This window comes from Grampus griseus, assembly GCF_964374135.1.
Source record: "Grampus griseus genome assembly, chromosome: 3".
NCBI classification, from domain to species: domain Eukaryota; kingdom Metazoa; phylum Chordata; class Mammalia; order Artiodactyla; family Delphinidae; genus Grampus; species Grampus griseus.
The window spans coordinates 145,836,457-145,851,281 of NC_139019.1; the positions used below are offsets into that span (position 1 = coordinate 145,836,457).

General features: G+C 35.4%; 1 protein-coding gene across 1 annotated transcript in view; it reads left to right on the top strand.

Annotated features, from left to right (window-relative positions):
• RANBP17 (RAN binding protein 17) overlaps positions 1-14,825 on the top strand; it is a 316,096-nt gene that overhangs the window by 12,113 nt on the left and 289,158 nt on the right. Inside the window, exons 3-5 of the mRNA XM_082650901.1 lie at positions 2,372-2,462; positions 10,389-10,555; positions 13,991-14,056. Coding sequence (XP_082507027.1) covers positions 2,372-2,462; positions 10,389-10,555; positions 13,991-14,056 — 324 coding nt within the window. The remainder of the gene's footprint in view (positions 1-2,371; positions 2,463-10,388; positions 10,556-13,990; positions 14,057-14,825) is intronic.

The window sequence follows — 14,825 nt, forward strand, 5'->3', positions numbered from 1 at the left end:
TCTAGGTGCGCGGGCTTCAGTAGTTGTGGCACGTGGGCTCGGTAGTTGTGGATTGCGGGCTCTAGAGCACAGGTTCAATAGTTGTGGTGCATGGGCTTAGTTGCTCCGTGGCATGTGGGATCTTCCCGGACCAGGGCTTGAACCCTGTCCCCTGCATTGGCAGGTGGATTCATAACCACTGCACCACCAGGGAAGTCCCTGGAAGGCGAAGTCTTAAGTACTGGACTGCCAGGGAAGTCCCTGAAGTCCACTGTTAACACTACTGATTCATTAACACATGATAGATTCAAATATTGACAACAAAGTACCTACTGATGAATAATAAAATGAATACCACAGGCTTTAGTCTCTTACATTTTTACAAGCTTTGTAAATTTGTCCACTTAAGTCTTTTCTTTTTACCACCCTTGTTGGCACATTTTAGCAACTACTTCAGGTTGTACAGAATTAGCATTTTCTCAGCTTTTTTCAAGATATTCTGACCAATAATTGCATGCAGACTCTTCATAGCGATTAATTCTTTAGTCACTTCAAACTTAGCATTGACTTCTGGAATAAACAGATAATGTCGGTAACAGTATGAGCAGTGCATGTTGGTAACATCGGTAACTCATCAAGAACTAGGGAGAACCTCCAAATCATTCGCCTGGTTTGAAATTGAATTTTGATTAATATCTTCAACTATCTGGGCCTTCTTCTCACTGAAAGTCTAGTAGTCTGAAGTTTATGTTCTCTGCATGTGTAACTTTGGCTACTGCAATAAAATAATGGTGATTTAATTAACTCTTTTGGTAAGTGGCTTTCCTTACTTGGCTGACAAATGAGCCATTTCATAACCTAACTTTGGTTGCAGCCTCACTTTATTTTTTTGTGGAGAAATTTCACTGTTATAGATATTCTGTCTTAAATTTTCTCCTTTTTTCTGACTATTGATTACCTGTGAGTTAGGAATACTGACATGAGTGCTTGGTATGATGTGGTCAACATATGTTGTATTCTTTTAGGACAGCTATAGTACAATTGCATAAAAAGCACATTGCTTTGCTATCTGATTCAATAACAAAATGATCCACATTCCACTGTGCCTTAAAAGTTAGACATTTGAAGTGCTTTTCTATCTTTTCTTGTTTTGACATAACAGATATGCACTGGTAATAATAAAAGGTGCGTGTCATGTCATGGTGATACTCATGGCACTCTGTGCTGTGAAGTTAATAAGTACATCATTGCGGTTTATAGTGCACTGAGCAGCAGTGGGGAGGAGGCAGTGAGTGCCATATACTGTTTTAAGGATTTGACTCTGCTGTCATAGTCTGAAAGCAAACTATATGCGTGTGGCTGTGTTCTAATAAACTTTATTTATGGACACTGAAATTTGGATTTCATGTACTTTTCACATGTCACAAAATATTATTGTTTTTATTTTTTTCCCAACTGTTTAAAATAGTAAAATCCATACATAGCTCATGGGCCTTGCAAAAACAGGCGGGATTTGGTCCACAGGCCTTAGTTTGCTGACCTCTGGTCTAGAGAAAAAAAATAGGGCTATCTTTACAAGAGATTGCTAGGGGTAGAGTGAATAACTGAATCAGATTTTGAAGGGTTGAGTATGCTATTAAGTTAAGGCAGTTGGTGGTCAGAGTGAATACAACCAGCATGGATCTGAAGGAGGGGGGAGGTCAGGGTGGGAAAGGCATTGAAAGGAACTGAAAGAGGGCTGTTTTGGTCAAAGGATAGCAAAGAGTGGAACCAGATGAATTTGAAGAGATAATCAGAGGGCAGAACATGTAGGACTCTGTAGACATGGTAAGTGTATTTTATTTGAACTTGCTCATAATCATTTTTTTCCTCTTGCGGAGGATGGGCTCTAGGTGCACGGGCTTCAGTAGCCCAACAACTGCTTGCCATTTGAAAAGACTACCTATACCTTCCTCAACTACCCCACCCTTATGAGGGATTGTGTGTGTGTGCGTGTGTGTGTGTGTGTGTGTGTGTGTGTGTGTGTGTATTTTATCCCTTGTAAATCTGCCAGTTTGGAAAACCAGAAAAATTCCCAATATTGCTTAGCAAAAGTTCCTATCATAGTATTGTTTTTTGGCTGCATTGGGTCTTCGTTGTTGCGCGCGGGCTTTCTCTAGTTGCAGCGAGCTGGGTGGCTTCTCATGTTGCGGAGCTTGGACTCTAGGTGCGCGGGCTTCAGTAGTTGTGGCGCATGGACTTAGTTGCGCTGCGGCATGTGGGATCTTCCCATACCAGGGATCGAACCCATGTCCCCTGCATTAGCAGGCGGATTCTTAACCACTCTTCCACCAGGGAAGTTCCCTTATCATAGTATTTTGATTAATCTATTAAAATTTATATTTCTTTACAGACATCCTATGCTCAACTCCTTGCAGCAACATGTCTTTCAAAACTTATTAGCCGAGTCAGTCCTTTGCCGATTGAACAAAGAATAGATATCAGTAAGTGGTTTATTATGCTTTTTATCAAATTGCACTTTAAAAATAATTTTTGCTTTTAAATATGCTAAACTGTTAACAGGCTTGCAAGTTATTTTATTGTCATTTTTAAAGATGAGTAGTCAAGTCTCCTTTACACATGTAGTGATAAATAAATAACAATGTAAATAACAATGTAAATAACAATGTGTTATACAAAAATGTGTTGTCAGAAAAGCATTTGTTTAGTTTGATAATAAATAATAACTAGCATTTTATTGTCTATAGTATTTACTAAGATTTGCACTATCTCATTTTATCTACCAAACTTCTGAGATGGGCACTATTGTTATCCTCATTTTATAAATGAGGAAATTAGATTTGATAGGCTCTATAATGTGCCCAAGATCATCACACATCTAGCAAGAAGTAGAGCTGTGATTCAAACTTACACAATTTTTGTGGAGTCCATGCTCTTAGCGATTATCTTAACATCATATACAACTAAATGATGGGAAAGAAGTGTACCCTCCAGCATTTCTCAGAATCCTATATCAAAATCATATGGGATGCATATAAAATCAAAAGCAGATTCCTACTTATTAGGAAAATAATGTGTATATGGAGGAACAGTGCTTGGAACTTAGTGTAGTTGGAAAATTGATTCTATAAAGTACCAATATGCTTTCAGAAGTAATGTATTTTCATATTTTAAGTGTGTGAGTTTGTTTTTCATATGGACAAAACTCTGATAGTTGAGATATGGGAATTTTTTTGTTATCTTTGTTCATGATAGACTGTTGACTCATTTCTGCTCTCCAGCCTCAAGGTTTACATGATTCATATTTGTGTAACAGAAAAGTTAAAGTGTAGTATTATATATGATGGTTCTTTAAGCTCAGTTTTTGAATGGTCAAATCCCACAATGATTTGTCATTTGCCTCATATGTTTGACTGATATTTCTCTTAAGTACCTAATAACCGAGGGGAACTCCTTCAACTTGATAAAGAACATCTACCAAAAAAAAAAACCTACCAGGCTGAAGAAAACCTAGAGGAGAATTTATCCATGTTCTCATGGACTTGTGTGCTTAAGAAAGCAAAAGAGAAATTTACAGTTTAAAAAATAAGGGTTCAGACATTAAAAACCTGTCATAAAACATTGTGATTTTGTTTGTTTGACTTTTATACACATAAACACACATATTTTAGGTAGACTTTATTTTTTTAGAGCACTTTTAGGTTCACAGCAAAATTGAGCAAAAAGTACAGAGAATTCCCATATACCCCCTGGCCCCACACATGAATAGCCTTCCCCAGTATTAGCATACTGCACCAGAGTGGGTACATTTGTAACAGTTGATTAACCTACATTGATACATCATCATCACCCAAAGCCCATAGTCTATATTAGAGTTCACTCGTGGTGTTGTGCATTCCGTGGGTTTGGATAAATGTATAAATGACACATATCCCCCGTTATAGTATTATACAGAATAGTTTCACTGCCCTAAAAAGCCACTGTGTTCCAACTATGCATCCCTCCCTCCCCTCTAACTCCTGGCGACCACTGATCTTTTTTACTGTTTCCATAGTTTTGCCTTTTCCAGAATGCATGTAGTTGAAATTATACAGTGTGTCGCCTTTTCAGATTGGCTTCTTTTACTTAGTAATATGCATTTAAGGTTCTCCATGTTTTATCGTGGCTTGGTAGATCATTTCTTTTCTTTCTTTTTTTTTTAAAATTTATTTATTTTATTTATTTTATTTTTGGCTGCACTGGGTCTTTGTTGCTGCACCCGGACTTTTCTCTACTTTGCGGTGAGCGGCGGCTACTCTTTGCTGCAGTGCACAGGCTTCTCATCGTGGTGGCTCCTCTTATTGCGGAGCACAGGCTCAGTAGTTGTGGCCCACAGACTTAGTTGTTCGCGGCATGTGGGATCTTCCTGGGCTAGGGCTCAAACCAGTGTCCCCTGCATTGGCAGGCAGATTCTTAACCACTGCGCCACCAGGGAAGCCCGATCATTTCTTTTTAATGCTGACTGACGTGCCATTGTCTGGATGTACCACAGTTTATCTGTTCACCTTTTGAAGTACACCTTCATTGCTTCCAAGTTTTGGCAATTACGAATAAAGCTGCTATAAAGCAGGTTTTTTGTGTGGACATAAGTTTTCACCTCATTTGGGTAAATACCAAGGAGAGTGATTGCTGGATTGTATGGTAAGAGTATGTTTAGATTTGTAAGAAATCACCAAACTGCCTTCCAAAGGGGCTGTACCGGTTTTGCATTCCCATCAGCAATGAATGAGAATTCCTGTTCTTCCACATCCTTGCTAATATTTGGTGTTTTCAGTGTTTTGGATTTTGACCATTCTTATAGGTGTGTAGTAGAATCCTACTGTTTTTAATTTACAGTTTCCTAATGACATATGATGTTGAACATCTTTTCATATGCTTATTTGTTGTCTGTATATTTTCTTTAATGAGGTGACTGTTTAGGTCTTTTGCTTATTTTTAAATCAGGTTGTTGTTTTCTTATTCTCTGTATATTTTAGTAAATGGTCCTTTATCAGATAGGTCTTTTGCAAAGATTTTCTCCCTGTTTGTGGCTTGTCTTCTCATTCTCTTGGGCAGAAGCTTTTAATTGTAATGAAGTCCACCTTATCAAGTATTTCTTTCATGGATTGTGCCTTTGTTGTTGTTTGTAAAAAATCATCACCAAACCCAAGGTCATCTAGATTTTATTCCTGTTATCTTTTAGGAGTTTTTATAGTTTCACATTTTACATTTAGAGCTGTGATCATTTTGAATTAATTTTTGTAAAGTGTGTAAGTTCTGTGTTTAGATTCATTTTTTTGCATGTGGAGGTCCAGTTCTGCCACCATTTGTTGAAAAGACTATCTTTACTCCGTTTTATTAGCTTTGCTCCTTTGTCAAAGATCAGTTGACTGTATTTATGGGAGTCTCTTTCTGGGTTCTCTATTCTGTTCCATTGATCTATTTGTCCTTCACCCGTACCACACTGTCTTGATTATTATAGTTTTATAAAAATTAAAGTTAGGTAGTGTCAGACCTCCAACTTTGTCCTTCTCCTTTAGTATTGTGTAGGCTATTCTGGGTCTTTTGCCTTTCTATATAAACTTTAGAATCAATTTGTCAATATCCAAAAAAAATAACTTTCTGGGATTTTGATTGGGATTGCATTGAATCTATAGATCAGTTCTGGAAGAACTGACATCTCGACAACATTGAGTCTTCCTGTCCACGAACATGGAATATCTCTCCATTTATTAATTTCTTTGATTTTATTCATCAGCTGTGGTTTTTTGTAGATGTTCTTTATGAAGTTGAGGAAGTTCCCCTCTGTTCCTGGTTTGTTGAGAGTTTTTATCATGAATGGCAGTTGGAATTTTTGAAATCCTTTTTTTGTATCTATTTTGATCATGTGATTTTTCTTCTTTAGCCTATTGATGTGATGGGCTGCATTAATTGATTTTAAAATGTTGAACAATGCTTGCATACCTGGGATAAATGCCATTTGGTTGTGGTATATAACTCCTTTTATACATTGTTGGATTTGCTTTGCTAATAATTTGTTGAGGATTTTTGTTTCTATATTGATGAGAGATATTGGCTCAACTACAAGTTTTCTTGTAATGTTTTTGTCTGGTTTTGGTGTTAAGGTAATGCCAACCTCATAGAATGAGTTAGGAGGAATTCCCTCTCCTTCTTTTTCCTGGAAGAGATTGTAGAGAATTGGTAGAATTTCTTTCTTAAATGTGTGGTAGAATTCATCAGTGAACCCATCTGGGCCTGGTGCTTGCTGTTTTGGAAGGTTATTAATTATTGACTCAGTTAATTTAATAGATATGGGCCTATTCAGATTGTCTCTTGCACTTATCTTTTTAAAATGGATACTTAAAAAAAGAAAAGGTACACTCATTAAAGGAAATTCGGAAAAAAGAGAAAAGTAGAAACCTACCGCACAATTTCAAGCAACAAATGATGTGTTTCCTTTATGAGTTTCTTGGGTTTGAGTTACTACTCTTGCTTCTGCAAGTAGATTAGAATGTTATGAAATGTCTGACGTGTCAATAGAATAATTGGTATGTCAGTTAAAATGGAAAATGTGAAGATTGCCTCAAAGTCACATTGCCTTTATTACATCAACTCTAAAATTCTCATTCTTTCATGATATGGTCCCAGACTACATATTTCATTATTTCCCAGCATTAACTCTGTTGCATGTTCTCTGTGTCCAGCACACTGTTTTCTACCTATATTAGTATAATTAACGATGGCTTACCATCGCTCATCAATTAAATACCATTTCCTCAGCCTGGTGTTCAAGTCCTTTCATGAGCTTGTAATTGATGGATCGTCCCGTCCTTGTAGCCTTATATCTCGTTGGTACTAGCCTATTTGTACCAGAAGGTATTTTCCTCATGCCATGTTATTTCTGCCTTGGTGCCTTTTCTTATGTTGTTTCTCTAGCCTGGAATGCTGTCCTTTTAATCTTCTATTCAAATAAAAGTGTAGCTTAAGTTTAATTGCCTATATAAATCAGTCAATTCTCCTTCCCTTTCTCTGTCCTTCACTCCATCCCTCCCTCCCTCTTTCCTTCCTTGCTGACTCCCCTCTTCAAACAGCTTTATTGAGGTATAATTTATATACCATAAAGTTAACTTAAGTGTACAATTTTTGATTTTTAGTAAATTTACAGAGTTGTGTGAACATTTCCATCATCCCTTCCAAACTCCCCATGCTCATTTACAGTTAGTCCTGCTCCCATACCACCAACCTCTAAGATGTTTTCTGCCTGTATAGATTGACCTTCTGAGGATATTTCATATAAATAAAATCTTATCATGTGTAGTTTTTTTACATCTAACTTCTTTCACTTCGAAAAATGTTTTTGAGGTTCATCCATGTTGTAGCATGTGTCAGTATTTCATTTTTTTTATTATAGAATAATATTCCCTTGTATAGATGTGTGACATTTTGTTATCCATTCACCACCTGATGAACATATGGGTTGTTTTTGCTTTTTGGCCACTGTGAATAATGCTACCATGAACATTGACATACAAGTCTTTGTGTGGATATACTCATTTCTCTTGAGTAGATACCTAGGAGTGAAATTGCTGGGTCATAGGTAAGTTTATGCTTAACTTTAAAAAAAAACTGTCCAACTGTGTTTCAAAGTGCCTATACCATTTTGCGTTCTCAGCAGCAATGTGTGAACATTGCAGTTTCTCCACATCTTCACCTCATAAGTCTTACATTGATCTTCTTGTGGTAGTTTCTTTTTGTCTGTCTCTCCAAATATTTTATAAGCTAGCTCTCAAGGCATAGATTATAGCTCAAATTTTTGTGTTCACAGCATTTGGAATTGTTTCCATCAAAGCATTTGTAGTTAAATGTTGAGGTATTTACCTTCTCTTCATTTTTTTCCTGAATAACATGCTAGTCTTTGGGACCAAAGTAGAGATTGAGTCTTTCCCCTTTCTTTTATATTCTTTTTGTATGTTTTCTGATAGACTTTGTGGCATATTTTTTTACTTGACTTCAATTAATCAGTCAAAAATATTTCATATTAAATTTGTATAATGTGTAATACCTAAAGTTTCAGTCTAATGACAGTACACTCCAAGAGACTATCTACAAGTTTGGACTTAGTAGAGTTTTTGAATTACTAATTATTACTAAAATATATGGTTTGACCAGTATTTGAAAGCAGGAAACGAACAAACTCAAACCAAAACAACCTGACTCAGAGTCCCAATTTGGCCACTGTGACAAGTTGTTTCACCTCTTTGACCTTCATATTTTTTTGCCTAGGAAACAGAATAATAGTAATAGTAATATAAAAGCAATATCTTCACATTGCTGTGAGAGCTACATAAAGCTTTTTTTCTGGGAAGCGCTTGTAATTTCTAACTTGTTTCATAAATGCTAAATACTGTTGTTATCATATAGGCATTTGACACTCAAAGAGCCTTTACTGCATGGCTTTCCAAGTTTCTGTTAACTTTTGTTGGGGAATTTTTCCAGCTGTTTATTTCATTCTCCCATGTGTCTTTCTGAACATTTCATTTTCTTCTTGGTATGGCTTTTCCCTATTATCTTGGGCTGGTGATGATTAGATTGCTGTTGTTTTACTTGATTGTTATCATTGGCTCTTGCTTATTAAACTGGAACACTATTATAGGTCATGTAATAAGCATAACGTGAGAATATTTTATGTAAAACATTCAACTAAAGTAACAGAAATACAGTCTATTAAATTTTTTTGCCTTAGATAATAAACTTATTAGCTAGTATCTTTGCTCAGGGAGTTTGGGAAGGTGTGCTAAAGGTACCTAGCTTAAATGTGAAACTTGGTTTGTCTCCTGTTTTGTTGTTTTATTATTGTTGAGATTACCCTCCCAGTGGTTACCACTACCTACATATAGATTTCTCACATTCCCTCCGGGTTAAAATTTTTCAGGATACTAAAAATAAAAATAATAGAAGTAAATAAACCAGATTTTCTTTTATGTTCAGGAGGCAGTGTCATTTTCATAAGTTTTGTTATTGAAATAAAAGATTACATGTAATGAAGCTTAAGAGAACCATATTACTTTAATCCATAGCAGAAATCTCTTTCAGATTTATCTTAATGCTAGGAAAATCTGTGCTTTTTAATAGTATTTTTATTTGTATAACTGTGTATTTTTAATGTTAATAAAAATTAAGGTTGTAATGTGCTAGTCGTGAGAACTTTTCTTTTTTATATCAAGGTTCTCATTACAGTTGTCAAGAACAGCTGTTGAAAGTGTTCTTGGATTTTGGGGTTGTTTCCATTAAAGCTATTTTTAGTTAAATAGTGAAGTATTAATATTTACTTTTTCTTCACTCTTTTCCCAAATGGTATGCTGGCCTTCGGGGCCAAAGTAGAAATGGAATCTTCTCCCTTTAAAAAATTTCTTTCTTCTGTTTTTCTGATAGACTTTTGTGGCCCATTTGTAACCTCAATCACTCCTCCATTAGGAAGCTCATAGCTGAATTTGCTACCCACTTTTAATGATTTGGGTATATTAACTTTATTCCAGGCTTTACTCTTCTGTTCGTACTTTCTTTGACTTATGTACTTATTTTATCACATTATATTATTTGTATTTTTTTCTGCCACTTAAACAGCCAGATATCGCTTCTTGGCCTTTTGGCTAAGATCATGTGTAAACAGCCAGATAGTGTGTAGTCAGTTTTGCTATAACATGCCATATGTATTCCTAAAAGCACTATGCTGTGCAGTGATATGTAGTAAAACCACAGGGCTTATTAGAGAAATGGGCTTATGGAAATAAAATTGAAAAAGGATAGAAATCTAATAAAAGACATAGTAGAGTTTTACACATGTTAAATGGTTAAGAAATACTAAATAGTGGAATAAATACAGCATTTTATCTTGAAGAAGACCTGAAGTTTGTGGAAGGGGGCCCACTTCAACAAATAACTCATTGAAGTGTTGAAATTTGTGAGTTACTATGAAGGTAGAAGGAAGGTGATCTGAAATAGGATGGAAATTGTAACACCAAAAGGGCTGAGTCTGATAACACGAGATGAACTGAGATAGCTAGTAGATACATGCATTTTGAGTATGGCTTGGTTCGTTTGGCTTGGTTGCCGTTTTCGTTATTCACCTAGTTTCTTTCTGAATGAAATTATGCAAAAATGAAAGTGACATTCGCATTATACTCATATTATCCCCTAATATATCAATTGAATTGGAACAAATTTGCTTTTTCCAAATAACCCTTATAGGAGAACTGACTATATAAATAAGTACGTATCTTGGAGAAAGGGATTAACTTTTTGTCAAAGAATGTGTTGTCATCACTACCTGTTTTTACATTATTCGCATTAAGTTACTGAATAGTCCAAATGATCACAATATTTTTTTACAGGAAACTACATTCTTAATTATGTGGCATCACAACCCAAGCTGGCTCCCTTTGTCATCCAAGCTCTAATTCAAGTCATTGCTAAAATTACTAAATTGGGGTGGTTTGAGATTCAGAAAGACCAGTTTGTCTTCAGAGAAATTATTGCTGATGTGAAGAAGTTTCTTCAGGTAAGAAGGGATTATTACATTATAAGAACATCAGTAGTTGTTTTTTTGGTTTAGAAAACTGCTTTTCTTAAAGTTAAATGGTTTGTTTTGTGGCTACCAGAACCATATTAATTATGGTTTATTATTTATCCTCTGGAGCCTGTATTTTTTATTGCCAGGAAAAGAGGATCATGTCATATAACTTCCAAACCAGAAGAATGCAAATTATAATGTTTTATAATTTCAAAAATATATGTTGTCATTTGTAACCACGTGTGTCTTTGTATTGCATATATGCAAAACATGTATATAATGTTTTTCATGTATTATCTAATTTAATGCTAATTACATCTCTGTGAAGGGAATTACATTTTGCAAATGAGAAGACTGAGGCTTAGAAAAGTTAGGTAATTTGTATAGGATTGCATAATGATCTAGTAAAGCATAGCACTCGTACTTCAACAGGTTTTCTAAAGATATATATATTTAAAAATTTTTTTACATTATACATTGAGTCATACTAAATTCTCAAGAATGTTTTTAACCTAAATGATTAAAGTTATATACTCACATTTAACTTACACAAATTCAGGTATTTGGACTGGAAAAAAAAAAAGAAAGAAAGAAAAGAAAAAAGAAAAGCAAGAGGACACTAATTTAAACTGTGCCAGTGATTCCACTTGCCATTCCACATAGTATTTTATGTTGTGGGGTGTGATATGGGAAACTTAAATCTGCTCTTTTCTGTTCCTGTATGCCTCTTAGGATGACCATCATGCCCTGCTCAGTATGATTCAGATATTTAAAGATACATACTTTTTCATGCAAATGTTATCCCTAATCACAAGAAAAGTACCTTAGTTGGTGCTCTGCTGAAGAAACAGTGATCTGTTACAGTTCTCAAGGAAAAACTGGCAGTTTGGATTAATAGATGTTCAGTGTTGGTTTATTGGCAATTAGGGGGCTGTTTGGACTTTCTGAGATGTTATACCTTATACAGTAACTGTCAGATTTAATCCCTATGTAAGATGTAACTCCGTCATACATTGTAATGCTAGAAACCTCAGAATATGAAACACTAGACCATTCTGCTTCTCTTTTATTCGTATTGTTAAAATCCTGGTTAACAAATATTTGATTATCTAAAATATCACAAGAATAAGTGTATTTTTAGCCCTGAGGAGATCTGCTGTGGGACAGAGGGATAGTTTATTCAGTGACACATGAGTTTCTCACTTTATAGTTGTGCATATAATTTTGACTAACACAATAGCACCCCTCTCTTGTCCTTTACTAAGATTGTACACAGCTCATCAAGAATCCACACACACACTCACTGTAAACAAGAATAGACTTCAGAGTTCTTTTAAAATAAAATCAAGGTTGAAAACTGAATGAAATGAAATCATTCTTGTTGGCTAACATTTCTCAAGCTCCCTTTTCAATGGCTGATAAGTTGAGCTTAAGTTGGGCTTTAGTGTGCTTTTGTCAGTTTTGGAAGACCAGAAGAAACAGAAAATGTTTTCTCTTCAAAGTTTATTACAGTATCACAAAAAAAGCACTTGCTTTCTGGGTATATGACTTAACCTAACCTTCAGTCATGAGAAAGACAACTGACTTAGTGTTTTAGTACTCTAAAATAGTACCGCATGGTTCCTTTGGGTAATAACAGCTTCTGTGAATTTTGTACTAAAAATTATTTTAAGTTTGTTAAACTTTTAATGGCCTGAAATTTTGTATATCTTCTTTTCTCTGTTATTGTAACCTTATTGCTGCCATACTTCTAACATTTATATGCCTCCTTTCTACATACATACCCAGGAGATACTACTGTCATCTAGGACAGTGCTATTCAGATTGCTGGTTCACAGCAAGATAAGGGGTTTATGTCAGAATGTAAATCAACATGGTGCTTCCGTCATCGAGAGAGACTTGCTATGAAAAATATGCCAACTGAACTAAACAGTGTACTTAGTGACTTATCTGTTTTATATTTTGGTGCAAACTCTTTTGTCATGGACCAGTACCAAACCATTCTCAGATTAGAATCCAATTTGCAGACTACCAGCAGATTCATGGACTAACAGTTGGTCAGGGAACGACATGTTAAGGAGCATTGGCCTGGTTTACACAGAAGATGGATGCTTCAGTAATGTGAAATCTGTAGTTTATCATAGAGTTCCGATTGTCCTAAAGGGCCATAAAGAATTAAAATGCAAAAATTGGACTTCCCTGGTTGGGCAGTGGTTAAGAATCCGCCTGCCAATGCAGGGGATACGGGTTCGATCCCTGGTCCGGGAAGATCCCACATGCCACGGAGCAACTAAGCCCGTGCACCACAACTACTGAGCCTGTACTCTAGAGTCCACGTGCTGCAACTACTGAGCCCACATGCCGCAACTACTGAAGCCCGCGCGCCTAGGGCCCATGCTCCACAACGAGAGAAGCCACCGCAATGAAAAGCCCGCGCACCACAACGAAGAGTAGCCCCCGCTCGGCGCAGCTAGAGAAAGCCCGTGCACAGCAACAAAGACCCAGTGCAGTCAAAAAAAAAAAAAAGCAAAAATTATGGATGTTTCTTTTATTTTTTTATTCTGAGATAATTTGAATTTAGTTACACCTAGTGACCCAGTGTTAGTGAAATTCTGTGATAGTTAGAAGGAATGACCAGCTATAAAATTAAGACTTGAAAAGTGTATCATCTGTATTGCTTTCTTAAAATTATTATACTGTAATTGGATGATAGATTTTTTTATTTTCATACTTCCAATGTGATTTTGCAGTTGAGTAATTTGTTAGTAATGTGCATATAAAATCTGAATTTTGATTTGAAGGAAGTTATTGAGATCAAATTGGAAGCTGATTACATTAAAACATCATACTGTATTGATAGTCATGTATTTACTCAGTGCATTGGGCAGTTCACAAGCCTTCATTATAGATCCTTAGTAAATGCATATACATGCACTATTAAATAATATTAAAAGGGCGTAAGTGATCTTATCTGGTATTAGGTTGAGAGATTTAAATTAGTTCCTAAGTTATTAATTATTTACTGAATGCATCTATCTTCAAGCAAATTTACAGAGCTAAAAATTGTTTTTTGTTCTTTCTTATTCGTGGCCTTATGAAAAGGATTAAACTACACTCCTGTATTTTGAGGTTTAGTTTATTGTAAGTCCTACATGCTGAAAACATTTTATAGAGTATCATGCAGTTCTAAGGTAGGTGAGCTTTTTTCCCATTCAACTCTATACCTAAATTTATCCTTCAAAAAAATGAGCTTGACATTATTTTTATTTGTGGACCTCAGTGATTTTTCTATATATTTTAATAGATCTATTTCAAGAAAGTGTGATGTTTCAGTATTTAATTACTTGTAAATGTTACCTGGTTTACACATTAAGAACCAATCATTTGTCTCCATTTAGGCTAAACTTGTTTTTTTCTCCAAAGGGTACTGTGGAACACTGCATAATAGGAGTAATAATCCTCTCAGAATTGACTCAGGAAATGAACCTGGTAAGCCTTTCCATCTAATGGTGACATGAAGTTTGCTAGGTAATGTCATTTCTTTGATGTAAAATCTTTGTGTGGCTTAAAACTCTGAATAAGCAAGTCTTTTTTGGGGGGGGGTGTCTGTTTTATTGGTGGGATAATCAAGTATTGGAACACTTTTATTGTTACTAAAAATGACAGTAACAATATAAAGTACTACAAAGAACAGGAAATTAGACATGGTCCTCTCTCCATAGCAATTGGAGGATCGTCCTTTTATCCTCTGTATATATAGTAATATACTAATCGTAAAAATAAATTATACGCAAAAGTGGAACAAGCCTTTATTTGCTTACACATTAAAGACAAGCAGTTTAGCAGTTTGGTAAATTGATTCTCGATAATGGATACACAGCATGACTCAACAAAGAACAGAATACTTGGCACTTTGCTACTTGTTAGCATGGGTTTCACCCATACAAGGAGAGTTTGCAGAAGCTATACTTACCCCCCACCAACGCCTTTATGAACTCAGCAGCTGAGCACATCCTCACCTGCTCCTGTTCATTTTTGTATTTAACATGGTTCTAAACAGAACAAAAGTAGAAGTTGGGTTTTACATGGAATAATGTTACAATAAAGGGGAATGTATTGTTTATATTTAAGAACTTTTATCATCTTTTTTTTAAATTGAAGTACAGTTGGCGTACAATATTAGTTTCAGGTGTATAACATAATGATTTGACATTTATACATATATATATATATATGTGAATTGATCACATAAGTCTAG